The sequence below is a fragment of the Erythrolamprus reginae genome, chromosome 1, assembly GCF_031021105.1.
Source record: "Erythrolamprus reginae isolate rEryReg1 chromosome 1, rEryReg1.hap1, whole genome shotgun sequence".
Classification (NCBI taxonomy): domain Eukaryota; kingdom Metazoa; phylum Chordata; class Lepidosauria; order Squamata; family Dipsadidae; genus Erythrolamprus; species Erythrolamprus reginae.
Window position 1 is genome coordinate 146,576,197 of NC_091950.1, and position 14,082 is coordinate 146,590,278.

Below are 14,082 nucleotides of genomic sequence, written 5' to 3' on the forward strand. Positions count from 1 at the left end.
TATCATGACAAATCTAATAGTTAAACTCTAAAATAACAATAATACATTTTAAAAGTCTAAAAAGCAAAAAAAACACCCAATATATAAAAACATACATACAGTCATATCATACACAGAAAACTACATAGGCAGGGGGAGATGTTTCAGTTCCCCCACGCCTGATGACAGAGGTGGGTTTTAAGGAGTTTACGAAAGGCAAGGAGGGTGGGGGCAGTTCTAATTTATTTATTTTATTTATTACTTAGATTTGTATGCCGCCCCTCTCCGAAGACTCGGGGCGGCTCACAACATGTAGAAACAAATCATAAGTGAACAGACAAATTTAAAAATATTTAAATATTTTAAAAACCCCATATGCTAACAGACGCACACCCAGACATACCATGCATAAATTAAACATGCCCAGGGGGAGATGTTTCAGTTCCCCCATGCCTGACGGCAAAGGTGGGTTTTAAGGAGTTTACGGAAGGCAGGAAGAGTAGGGGCAGTTCTAATCTCCGGGGGGAGTTGGTTCCAGAGGGCCGGTGCCGCCACAGAGAAGGCTCTTCCCCTGGGGCCCGCCAACCGACATTGTTTAGTTGACGGGACCCGGAGAAGGCCCACTCTGTGGGACCTAATCGGTCGCTGGGATTCGTGCGGCAGGAGGCGGTCTCGGAGATATTCTGGTCCAATGCCATGAAGGGCTGATTCCAGAGGGTCAGAGCCGCCACAGAGAAGGCCCTTCCTCTGGGTCCCACCAAACGACATTGTTTAGTTGACGGGACCCGGAGGAGACCAACTCTGTGGGATCTAACCGGTCGCTGGGATTCGTGCGGCAGAAGGCAGTCTCGTAGATACCCTGGTCCGGTGCCATGAAGGGCTTTATAGGTGATAATAGGACAGTAGGACAGTAGGGACGATAGGCAAAATGGTGCACGCCCCTTACAGACCTCTTAGAAAGGAGGAGAGGTCAATTGTAGATAGTCTAAGGTTAAAGGTTTTGGGGTTAGGAGTAGAAACAACAGAGACAGGTAGTGTATTCCAGGCATTGATCCCTCTATTACTGAAGTTGTATTTTTTCCAATCTAGCTTAGAGCGGTTAACATTTAGTTTAAATCTATTATGAGCTCGTGTGTTGTTGCGGTTGAAGGTGAAGTAGTCACTGACAGGAAAGACATTTTGGTATATGATTTTATTAAGTCGGAATGGAGGCGTCAAAGTTGTAAGTGGTCTAATCGAAGTTTTTCAAGTCTGGTGGAATAAGGTATTTTGTTGTGGGAAGAGGAGTGAAGGACTCTTCTTGTGAAATATTTCTGGACTCTCCCAATTGTGTTGATGTCAGATACGCAATGTGGGTTCCATGCAGGTGAGCTATATTCTAGGATTGGTCTGACGAATGTTTTGTATGCTCCGGTTAGCAGACCAATGTTACCACAGAGGAAGCTGGGTAGGATTAGGTTAACAACTCTTAAAGCTTTTTGGGCAATGTTGTTACAGTGGGCTCTAGGACTTAGGTCGTTGGATATGAGTGTGTGGAAAGAAAGGCCACTTATGAACAAGTTCCTTTTATTGGAAAAAAATTACATTATTTATAAAGCAAGAATGTCAAGTGTAACATGAAAAGAGCATTATGTTCCAGCTTCCAGATTAGTTCAATACTATTTAAGTAATCCATATTCAGTACAGGAAATAAAGGATTCAATATGAACTTGTTCTTCCACTTAGATTTGAAGAAGGTCAGCTTATTCACAGTCACTAGCTTTGTCTATTCTTTTTGGCAACAATTGTCAGGGCTGCTATTTTGTGAATGGAATCTTACAGGGTTCCTCATTATTCATAAATGGGGAAGTGCGTGTTTTGGCTACTCAAAGTCAATATGATTTAACATCTTTTCAGAACCATGACTGTACATTTGATTGATTTCTTTATAAATTGTTTATACTGCTTCAATTGAAAAAGACTTTTAAGAGGTAATTAGTCTTCGCAGAGTTGCATTACCAGCACCTTCTGAAATCCCACTAATAAAACACAGCGCTATCATTCAGCACAGAGCTTAAGATGGGCTTTGTTCCTGCTGATATTTGTAGTAATTACTAGGCTACAGGGGTTGCTTATAAAAGAAAGTCAAAATTTAGCATCAAGAAATGCTGGGTATTAGTAAGATGAATAGAATAGAGTAGAATAGAATAAAAGAGAAGAGAAGAGAATTGAATTCTTTATTGGCCAAGTGTGATTGGACACACAAGGAATTTGTCTTGGTGCATATGCTCTCAATGTACTGCCCGGATATTCATTCATTCATTCATTCATTCATTCATTCATTCATTCATTCATTCATTCATTTATTCATTTGTCCAATACACAAATACATAGGAAGAAAAATAGACATGTAGTAATATATATAAGGGTAAAGTGAACTTAGAGGAGAGGATATATGAAAGAAAGAAAATATATATGATAAGTGAGAGAAAGGAAAGACAATTGCACAGGGGACGAAAGGCACACTAGTGCACTTACGTACGCCCCTTACTGGCCTCTTAGGAACCTGGAGAGGTCAATCATGGAGAGTCTAAGGGAGAAATGTTGGGGGTTAGGGGTTGACACAATTGAGTCCGGTAATGAGTTCCATGCTTCGATAACTCGATTGTTGAAATCATATTTTTTACAGTCAAGTTTGGAGCGGTTCGTATGAAGTTTGAATCTGTTGCGTGCTCTTGTGTTGTTGCAGTTGAAGCTGAAGTAGTCATTGACCAGTAGGATGTTGCAGCATATGATCTTGTGGGCAATACTCAAATCGTGGTTTAGGCGCCGTAGTTCTAGGCTTTCTAGGCCCAGGATTGTTAGTCTATTTTCGTAGGATATTCTGTTTTGAGTGGAGGAATGAAGGGCTCTTCTGGTGAAATATCTTTGGACATTTTCAAGGGTGTTGATGTCTGAGATGTGGTATGGGTTCCAGACAGATGAGCAGTAGTCTAGGATGGGTCTGGAAAAAGTTTTGTAGGCTCTTGTGAGTAGTGTGAGATTGCCTGAGCAGAAGCTGCATATATACAGTGATCCCCCGCTCGTTGCGAGGGTTCCGTTCCAGGACCCCCCACAACGAGCGGGTTTTCGCGAAGTAGCGCATGTGCAGATGGTGTTTTTAACTTCCGCAGCGCTAGCGAGGAGCCGAAGATTGGGGGTGGCGCGGCTGTTTTAAAACGTCGCCGCCGGCATGGGGGGCTTCCTAGCAGCCCCCCAAACCCGGGTTGGGGGTCTGGGGGGTGCTGGCAAGCCCCCCATGCCGGTGGCGACGTTTTAAAACAGCCGCCCCGCCCCCAATCTTCGGCTCCTCGCTAGCGGGCAGGCAGGTGGCGGACAAGCCGTTCGCTGGCGCTCGCTCTCGCCGCTTTCGAGCTGAGTCCTGAAGCGAATTCGCTTCAGGACTCAGCTCGAAAGTGGTGAGAGCTAGCGCCAGCGAACGGCTTGTCCGCGCTCGCTCTCGCCGCTTTCGAGCTGAGTCCTGAAGCGAATTCGCTTCAGGACTCAGCTCGAAAGCGGCGAGAATGAACGGTGTGGGCGGGCGAAGGGCGGGCGGCAGCGAGGAGTTTGCGTGGGCGGTGGGGAAACTCCTTGCTGATGCCCGCTGCTCGCCCTCCCGCCAGCAAGAGGGGGAAGACCCAGGGAAGCCGCCCAGCAGCTGATCTGCCGGTCGCCATCTACGCATGCGTGCCCATAGAAAAAAGGGCACGCATGCGCAGATGGTGTTTTGACTTCCGGGTTGAAAAATCGCAAATTACCCTGTTCGCAATGGTCGGGGACGCAATAACCGGGGGATCACTGTATACAGAATAATGCAGGAGGTCTAGATATACTGTGGCAATTTAATAAACCAGATAAATGATGAAAACAAGTTTGTAGAAAACAATAGTTTACTCTTCAGTGCAAAAAATCTTCAGTCTTCTATATACGTGAACTTTACATTAGCTATATTCAGCTAACTTACAAGTAGATATTCAACCAATCTAGGTTACAAGTAGATGCTAAACCAATCCAGGTTTCTTCGTATCACTATCTCAGTTCTACTCAATATCTAACTCATGCTCAAACTGCTCCAGCCAGCCAATTAACAGCCACCATCAACAGCAAACAACCACAAGGGAATGGTGAAGTTGATCTGCATCTTATAATGCCCTGGCCCAATCAGATTGCATTTCACATCCAATGACTCAGCATTCGCATGCTTACATTCTACCGTTTGCCTTATATGGTAATACAATGAAATATCACCCAGGATTGCTATTCCTGACATGTACATAAAAGAAAAGATACATTTGTCGAGAATCAAGAAGCGTAGCTACACAACACTTTCCTTATGTAATATAAAGTTCTTCCACTTTTATTTGTTATGGGAAAAAGTTACATGGGTTTTAAGGGCCAGGGCTGTGGACGTTGACTTGCCACGAGGGCAATATTGCCTCCAGCATTTGAGATGTTTGTGTCCTCACAACAGTTCCCCTTTGCTCTGAAGTGACACCTAGGGGCATGTCTTCCACCATGCAGCTTTTTTTGAGTGGGGAGGGAGACTGTCCATTTAAAAGACTCTAATGCTAAATTTTGCGTTTAACATTCCTGGCTGGGGAAGGAAGGCAAGCAGGCTACATATTTCTAGAGCCTGGAATAAATGACTTTCAAGATCAGGTCCCTACTACAGGACACAGATATGTTGTGGAGGAAGACTGACAGGCAGCAGCTTGTGCCATTCAGCTGGCTGCCAAAAGCTGTCTGGGCCTTGTTTTATGATGGTGTTTTCTTTTTCCGTGGTTTCCAAGAGCCTCCCATCTCCATCGTGGGAAATGTCGGGATGCCAGAGCATCACTCCTTGGCAACTGGCGAAGATTTAATCTTGGCTTGCGAGACGTCTTCACCTACGGCTGCTGTGCGATGGCTCCGGAATGGCAAGGAGCTAGGAGGGGCCAAGCGTATTCACATAGAGTCCACTGGAAGGCACCATCAACTCACCATCCGTAGTGTCGCCCTGGAGGATTCTGGCTCTTATGTGTGTGATGCAGGCACGGACCAGAGGGTGACTGCCGTGGAAGTAGCAGGTGAGTCTATGAGGTTAACGGACCAAATGAAGATCCCCACATCCCCACACACGTTCTTCTCCCTCCCCTCCCACATTCGAAACATCGTTTTATTGTCATTAGATTTACATTTATGGTTTTGGTACTTTAAGAACGTGAGCTGCCCAGAGTTGCAAAATGGGCAGCAAACAATTAACATAAATAATATTTACGCTGTGAGCCGCCCCGAGTCCTCGGAGAGGGGCGGCATACAAATCCAATAAATAAATAAGTAAGTAAGTAAGTAAGTAAGTAAGTAAGTAAGTAAGTAAGTAAGTAAGTAAGTAAGTAAGTAAGTAAGTCCAATTAATAAATAAATTTTCTGGTGAAAGAATGGTTCTGCTGCCCCAGAAGCTGCTGAATCCCTTCGTTCAGAATGTTTCCAAATTCCTTTGGAGATCGTGTCTTGGGGGAAGATTTCCCATCTTCACACCCAGAAACATTTACCAATGGAATAGGGCACCCAACAAATGAAGGGACACAGGCTGGTCCTTTGCTTGCACTCCGTTGACTGTAACTTGGTTGGATTTATTACTACATGTTTTTATTCTCTTTAACTTTCAATTTGTATTGGACTAAACAAACAAACAAGCAAATTCTTAGGACTTATGTGTTTTGGACCGTAATTCATCTTTTGACTGAAAGCAAGAGATACGGTACAGACTTTGGAAGAAATTGTGGGGGAAGCACCAAGACAGATGCTTTTGAGGCAAAGCATAAAATAACTCATCAGTCCTTGCCAAAAGATGAGATGGAAGCAAGGACAAGCAGCATATTTTTGCATCTAGGCTTAAATTCTTAATTAAAAACTGTTTGTTTCTGGAGATTATGCAGAGGAAAAAGACTTGCACTGGTGGCCTGCCACTGGTAATGAGGATTTACTCAGTTTCCCCAGAGTAATACGAAGATTAAGAAGAGACTGAAAATCCTTGTTTTCCATATTTCCAGTCATTGTCTTCCTCCTCCTCCTCCTCTTACATAATATAAAAATAAATAATATTACTTATTTTTATCATACTCCAATAATTAACAGAAGGAACTGCCATTGATGCTGATGCCGCTTGTTGAATTAATATTAAGATGATTTCATTTCTCTTTCAGAATGGTATTAATAATAGTAGTAGTAGTAATAATAATAATAATAATAATTATTATTATTATTATTATTATTATTATTATTATTATTTATTAGATTTGTATGCCGCCTCTCTCCGTAGACTCCAAAAAGTATCCAAAAAGAAAAAGATGTTTGTTTGTTTGTTCATTCATTCATTCATTCATTCATTCATTCATTCATTCATTCATTCAATTTTTATGCCGCCCTTCTCCTTAGACTCAGGGCACCTTACAACATTTTAGCAATAGCACTTTTTAACAGAGCCAACTTATTGCCCCCAAAATCCGGGTCCTCAGTATATACAGTATATACAGTAGAGTCTCGGTTATCTGACATAAATGGGCGGGCTGATAGTCGGATAGCCGAAAATGTCAGATAATCCAGACTCTACTGTGGCTCGCCCTCCCGCTTCCCTCCTCAACTCTCTCACTCTCTCACCCGCTTCCCTCCTTAGCTCTCTTGCTCGCTCTCCCGCTTCCCTCCTTAGCTCTCTTGCTCGCTCTCCCGCTTCCCTCCTTAGCTCTCTTGCTCGCTCTCCCTCTTCCCTCCTCCCAGCATGCTTCCCCGTCATGGCTGCCATGTTTAGGGGCATTTCTGGAGGGCGCTGAAATGCCTATAGCGATGCCCCCAAGCAGCCGCAATATCAGATAATCTGGAATGTCGGATTATTGAAGGACAGATATCTGGAACTCTACTGTAGCTGAAAAATCCTCTTTTTACAGTTTCAGAAAGGTTTATAAGATATTGTATTTCAATGGTAGCCAAATATTATTTTAATGAAAGAGTAGTAGATCCTTGGAACAAACTTCCAGCAGACGTGGTTGGTAAATCCACAGTAACTGAATTTAAACATGCCTGGGATAAACATATATCCACCCTAAGATAAAATACAGAAAATAGTATAAGGGCAGACTAGATGGACCATGAGGTCTTTTTCTGCCGTCAGACTTCTATGTTTCTATGTTTCTAATTTTTGTAAAATTTCTTTTAGGGCAGGGGGCATATCCAGCTTTGCTTAATAGGGAACTTTCTCTCTCTCTCTTAGCCCCCCCTGTGTGCATTGTGAATAAGGATGATGCCCGGGAGCCTATTGAAGTCCAGGAAGGAGAGAATGTGACATTGGTGGCCCAACTTTCTCAAGAGAAGACTTGTGTCCAGTGGCTCAAGAATAGCCAGCCATTGTGTCCTGGGCCACGAATGATTATGAGCAGTGAAGGGCTGGTCCACAGCCTAACCATCCAACAATCTGAGCCTTGCGACTGTGGCACGTTTAGCTGCAATACTGGAGATGATGAAGTGCATTACACAATAAATGTACAAGGTAAGAAAACGCATCTTAATTTCAAGCCAGATGTTCTAGTGTCAGGGCTTTTTCTATCCTTGGAAGATTGAGGTATAACCGCCTTGTTCTAGGTCATGTATGACACAAGAGGTTGTGGAGTTCATAGGTGTGGTGGCCCCCCAGTAGCCAGCAGGGTTGGCAGCAGAGTCGGACAGTGAGGAGGTTGGGGAGGAACATGGGCCAGTCCTGGAGGTTGGGGAAGGATCGTATGAGAGCTGTGCATCACAGGCAGAGCCAAGGCTGTCTGGCATCCTTCCTATGACAGGCACTGAAGCAGAGAACAAAGATTTGCATTTTGACATTTCTTTCCTGTTGAAGTCCTCCTGCTTGAATCAAAATATCTTGCTAGTTCCACTCTCACACAAGCTCTTTGATGCTGATAGAATGGACTATGCATGCTTTGGATATCTACTGAATGGTTGCTTTTTGTTTGTTTGTATTTATTTATTTATTTGTTTGTTTGTTTATTTGTTTGTTTATTTAGTTAGTTAGTTAGTTAGTTAGTTAGTTAGTTAGTTAGTTAGTTAGTTAGTTAGTTATTAGATTTGTATGCCGCCCCTTTCCGTGGACTCGGGGCGGCTCACAACGCAATAAAACAATTCATAACAAATCTAATAATATACTATTTAAAATTTAAAATAAAATTTAAAATAGTTAAAAAAAACCCATTTTTAGTTAGTTAGTTAGTTAGTTAGTTAGTTAGTTAGTCCAATACATAATACACATTGAAGAGAATAGATATGTAGTAATATAACTAAAGAAACGAATAGAAGAAAAGATATAAAAATATAGGTGAACAAATTTGAAAGGACGAAAAGATAAATGAGATAAGGAGAGACAATTGGACAGGGGACGGAAGGCACACTGGTACACTTATGCACGCCCCTTACTGACCTCTAAGGAACCTGGAGAGGTCAATCATGGATAGTCTAAGGGAAAAATGTTTGGGGTTAGGGGTTGACACTACTGAGTCAGGTAATGAGTTCCACGCTTCGACAACTCGGTTGCTGAAGTCATATTTTTTACAGTCAAGTTCGGAGCGGTTAATATTAAGTTTGAATCTGTTGCGTGCTCTTGTGTTGTTGCGGTTGAAGCTGAAGCTGTCATTGACAGGTAGAACGTTGCAGCATATGATCTTGTGGGCAATATTTAGATCGTGTTTTAGGCGTCGTAGTTCTAAGCTTTCAAGGCCCAGGATTGAAAGTCTAGTCTCGTAGGGTATTCTGTTTCGAGTGGAGGAGTGAAGGGCTCTTCTGGTGAAGCATCTTTGGACATTTTCAAGGGTATCAACTGATTGATTTCCAGGGAAACCCAACAGCCCTTTGCGTGTTTTCAGGAGCTCAGAAAAAGTTTACGTTTACTCACTCAGAAACTTTCCAAATGAATTATGGCTGTCAGAGGGCTCAGCTATGGTTTAGTTAAGTATCAGTGCCTTCTGGCTGGGGTTACTCTAGGAGAGCAACAGTAGCCACTGAAGCTTTTCTTAATCTCATTTCCTTGCCACCCTTGGGAACAACTGTCTGCCTTTATCCAACCTGCTTGATCTTCTGTCCTGGAGATATAGGAAGGCTTTTCTCTAAACCGCTACCATCTCCAGATAATAAAGCTGCTATTATGTCTGGCCCACGTGTTAGTCACAGAGACCATGACAAAGAGCTAATTCTTTATCATTTTGAATTGTGGTTTCTTTAGTGGCCATATGGGAATTTGCGTTACCCATCCCCATTTAGTGCTGACGGCATGAATGACACCTATCTCTTTTGAGGATTGCTTTGTTGATCTCAGAATCAAGAGATTAGCAGGAGTCACTTCTCTGAGAATGTGTGATATGCTGAGTGGGGTGGAATACTACTCCCCCAGCAGAATCTTTAACTTCTGAAATATTCCCCTAAACCGTGAGTAAGTAATCTCCAACTGCAAGGTAGAGTTTTGATAATGCTCCAATGGCATCTGTTAATAGAGAGGAGAGAGAGAGAGAGGCAGTGATGGGCTCCTACGGGTACGGTCAGGTATGGTAGAAAAATTTTGGTCAGGTATGCAGAATCGGTTAAAAAAAATGATTCCCCCTCCTTTCCCCCCTCCTGGGTTCTGGGTATGTTTTTCCTATCGCAGTAAATGAGGTTGAATGTGTATAATTTTAGAAGAGCTGTGCGTGAGTCTGTGTGTGCACATACACATACATTTTATATAGTAGATAATGTATATTTTTGTGTGCCTGTGTGTAATATTTATGTACACATATGCATATATACATAGAATTAAAGAATATATTTTGGATGTTCAGTAATAGTAAATAGATAGGGAAATTGTATCTCTTTGAGGCGAGGAGAGGCCAGGCACCCTAACCCAAACTCCTGACATGAGTGACGTAAAGTTGGCCATCTTTAAGCCAGTCACATGACCTTTAAGCCACCCCCCAGTCACATGATCATCAAGCCACTCCCAACTGGTTACATGGCCGGCAAGCCACACCCACAAAATAAGCCACGCCCACAGTGTGGTAGTAAAAAAATTTGCAGCCCTTCACTGGATAGAAGCAACTTCATTTTTCACAATGGTGTGTGTTTATCAGAGGCCTACCTGAGTATTCCTTGCTTTCTTCAAGTCTCTTTGCTCCTTTTTCTCCTTTTCCTCTCTTATTCTAGAGGCCCCGGTGCTGTTTGTGTCAAAATCACAGCATCCAGAGAAGGTCTTGGTCCTGGAGGGTAGCAGTGCGGTGTTGTCAGCCATTGTCTCCAAGGAGTCATCCGTGGTCAGCTGGGAAGGACCCCAGGGGGACCTTGTGGCTGGGGAGCACTGCCAGCTACGCAGGGAAGGACGGGTCCACAGCCTCTTGCTGAGTAACGTAGGCAAAGCAGATGCCGGAGAGTACATCTGCCACTCTTCTCATGACCGGCTGCATTTTGAGCTCAGTGTGAAAGGTAAGAGATCTGTGCAGAGGCTGTTCACGGTCCTGGCACTCCAAGAGACAATCAGACATTTTTCTTCTTGATTATCAGTTTGGGAGATGTTCGGAGGCGTGGCCAATGATTTAGGGACCCTTTGTGACTTTAGAGCAGGGGTGTCAAACTGGCAGCCCACCAGCCAGATGTGTCATGGATAGACCACGCCACCCAAGCTCCAGCGAAGGGGAAAAACGTTGCGATATGTTATGTGACGGCAACATGACACTATGTTTGACACCTGCGATCTAAAGCAGCGGTCACCAACTCGTGGCTGGTGGTCCATGAAAAAAATTTGGTGGTTTGCAGAAAACTTATTTGCACTTTTTATGTTGCACTAAAATCAGGGGTCCTCAAACTACGGCCCCTGGACCAGATACGTGCAGTGAACATTTGTGTTGCTGCAGAGAGTCTCCCCCGCTTAGAGTGGGGGCAGAAATTCCTACTTGGGACCTGATTCAAATTCCTGGTTCAGGGCTTTGGGTGAAGGCTGGAGGGAAGTGTCACTGGTGGTGAAGAGCCGGAGGGCCTTGCTCCAATGGGACTATGCCAGCATTCCAACACCGGAATTCTGAGACACTTTAGATGTGTCTGCCTGGTCACTGCTCAAAATATAGTGCAAAACAAATCCCTGTCTGATTCACTAAGATAGTTTCAGTTCTGTGGTACACAACAATGTTCAGAGTGGTCTTCTAAGTGCACCAGGAGTGGGTTCTAACTTACCTTGCTGCCAGTTTGCTTCTTCCCAGGCTGCGTGGCCGCTTGGTCGTGCACATACGCAGTGCTAAAAATTTTGAAAAATTTCCTGCAAAAAAAGAGCCAAAAACAAGATGGCGGCATATGCGCAGTGCCGGAAGCAGCAAAAATATCCCTCCCCCAATTTTTTTTCAAAAAGAAAACAAATCACCAAAAAAGATGGCTGTGTCACAGAACCGGCTCTGTGACATCACCCGCCGTTTCCACCGGTTCTATAGAACTGGTGCAAGCTGGGAGGAACCCACCTCTGAGATGCACATCCTTGACCAACAATTCTGGATTTTCATCTGTGTTTGATGCAGACAGTTAATCTTTCGAGTGACTTCATCTTAGTAGCCGAATGTGCACTTTGAGCTTCAGATGTACAGTGTTCCCTCGATTTTTGCGGGGGATGCGTTCCGAGACCGCCCGCGAAAGTTGAATTTCCGCGAAGTAGAGATGCGGAAGTAAATACACTATTTTTGTCTATGAACAGAAACACAAGCCTTCCCTTAACACTTTAAACCCCTAAATTGCAATTTCCCATTCCCTTAGCAACCACTTAGATTATTACTCACCATGTTTCTTTATTAAAATGTATTTTAAAAAAATATTTATTGAAAGTGTACGAAAGTTTGGTGATGATATATGACATCATCGGGCAGGAAAAACCGTGGTATAGGGGGGGGGGAAGCCACAAAGTATTTTTTAATTAATATTTTTGAAAACCCGTGGTATAGACTTTTCGCGAAGTTTGAACCCGTGAAAATCGAGGGAACACTGTACTTTTTGTCATCGTCAGTTAAAAAGATCCCAGCTTGCAGAAGCAAGGAAATACTCTTTCCTGAAAACTTCATGGTGGTAGGCAAAATAAATAGGTCTAAGACTGAGAGGAATATAGCCATAGCCCTTGGAGTAATTGACCTTGAGAAGAGGCAGCAGGGACTGTCCTCCTTTTTGTGGATGCCTTTTCTAGCCATGTTTGAGCCAGAATGAACTGTAGTCATTGAGCTCTAGAGGTTTAGGAAAAGAACAAACTAGGAATGTGAAAATCTGCAAACGTGGTGAGTTGTGGAATCTTTGGCATACATTGAAGATTTCCAGTTTACTCTAAACCCCCAATAATTTGATTGGGTTCTGCCAGTTGTCAAGATTTGATCCTCCTAACCCAACGGTAGGGAAAGTTGGCTCTTCTATGACTTGTGGACTTCAACTCCCAGAATTCCTGAGCTAGCATGATTGTCTCAGGAATTCGGGCAGTTGAAGTCCACAAGTCCCAGAAGAGCCGACTTTGCCTACCCCTGTCCTAACCAAACTATTCTTTACCACCTCAGAACTGCTGGTGAAGTTCGTTCGGGGTCTCTCAGATGTGACAGCGCTGCAGGGTGACACAGTGTTGTTCTGGTGTGAATTGTGCAAAACCAAGGGTGACGTCACATGGCTGAAAGACGGGCAGGAGCTGGAACCCAACAAATGCCTGGAGATCAGAGCAGAGGGCCGAGAGCGTTCCTTGACACTCAGCAATGTGAGGACTGAAGATGTTGGCGAATATTCATGTGAAAGCAAAGACGACCGTACTTTGGCTATTCTCGCAGTCCAAAGTAAGTTCTTTTGGGCGAAGTTGGGAAGCAGATACCTTGAATGGAAAAGGTCTAGTTCAGTGATGGCGAACCTTTTTTCCCTCGGGTGCCGAAAAAGTATGTGAGTGCCCAGAGACACAATTCAAAGGGCAAAAACAGCTTCCCCCCACCCACCCCGGGAAACCCTCTGGAGGTCGGAAACGGCCTGTTTCCCAACTTCTGGTGGGGGCAGAAGGCTCGTGTTTCGCCCTTACCAGGCTCCAAAGGCTTCCCTGGAGCCGGGGGAGGGTAAAAACACACTCCCTCATCCCCACCGGGGGCTCTCTGGAAGCCAAAAGTGCCCTCCCAGAGCGTCTGTGCGATCCCAAAGTCAGCTGGCCAAAAATCATGTGCATGTTGGAGCTCAGCTAGGGCAATGGCTCGCATGCTAGCTGATACAGCTCTGCGTGCTGCCTGTGACACCTGTGCCATAGGTTTGCTATCTAGTTTCAACTTCTGGTAGCTTTAGGCATAACATCCCATTAATACACAGCATCCTTTGACCCCCGTTGATTAAAAGAAGACAGAAGTTGTATGAAAGCATCCAAAGGCACATCAAAAATGGAGGATGAGCACAATCTTTCTTAATTAGGAAATTGTTATTATTTCTGGGGTCATAATAGCATGCACATGCTTCCCAGACTGCAGTGTAATTTTTTTACCTTCCATGTATTAGCCCAACACGTTTCTTGATAAGTGAGACATTTGTTAAGTGAGTTTTGCCCCATTTTAAGGTCTTTCTTGCCAGAGTTGTTAACCCTAACCCAGGATCTGCAACCATCATAAATATGAGTCAATTATCAATCATCTGAATTTTGATCTCATTACCATAGGAATGCTGCAATGATTGTAATTGTGAAAAATTGTCTTAAGTACCGTACCACCATGGTTCATAATAGAACAGAGGCATCAAACCTAAGGCCCGCGGTATCTCTAATGGCTAAAATGGGCCACAGGCCCTCATAGTCCATTTTCAGCCTCTCCAGCCTCCAGTAGCATTCTGCTGGCCAAAAACAGGCCTTGTACATGGCTCCCCTGTGCCCCGTTTCGGCTGGTGAAGTATTGTAGGAGACCCTTCAGGCTGAAAATGGGTCCGGATTCCGTTTTGGCCTGCAGAAGCACTGAGGGTCTTAAGTTTGACACCCCTGTTCTATATTATGAGCCATGGTGGCACAATAGTTAGAGTGCAGTACTGCAGGATACTTCTGCTGACTGCCAGCTGCTTGCAGGAGGCTGCAAGAGGCAT

At 44.0% G+C, this 14,082-nt stretch overlaps 1 protein-coding gene across 4 annotated transcripts in view; it reads left to right on the forward strand.

The window, feature by feature from the left end:
• OBSL1 (obscurin like cytoskeletal adaptor 1) overlaps nt 1–14,082 on the forward strand; it is a 149,970-nt gene that overhangs the window by 114,814 nt on the left and 21,074 nt on the right. For all 4 annotated transcript variants that reach the window (XM_070728524.1, XM_070728511.1, XM_070728531.1 and 1 more), the window contains 4 exons: nt 4,788–5,063; nt 7,244–7,519; nt 10,186–10,461; nt 12,552–12,818. In XM_070728524.1, coding sequence (XP_070584625.1) covers nt 4,788–5,063; nt 7,244–7,519; nt 10,186–10,461; nt 12,552–12,818 — 1,095 coding nt within the window. The remainder of the gene's footprint in view (nt 1–4,787; nt 5,064–7,243; nt 7,520–10,185; nt 10,462–12,551; nt 12,819–14,082) is intronic.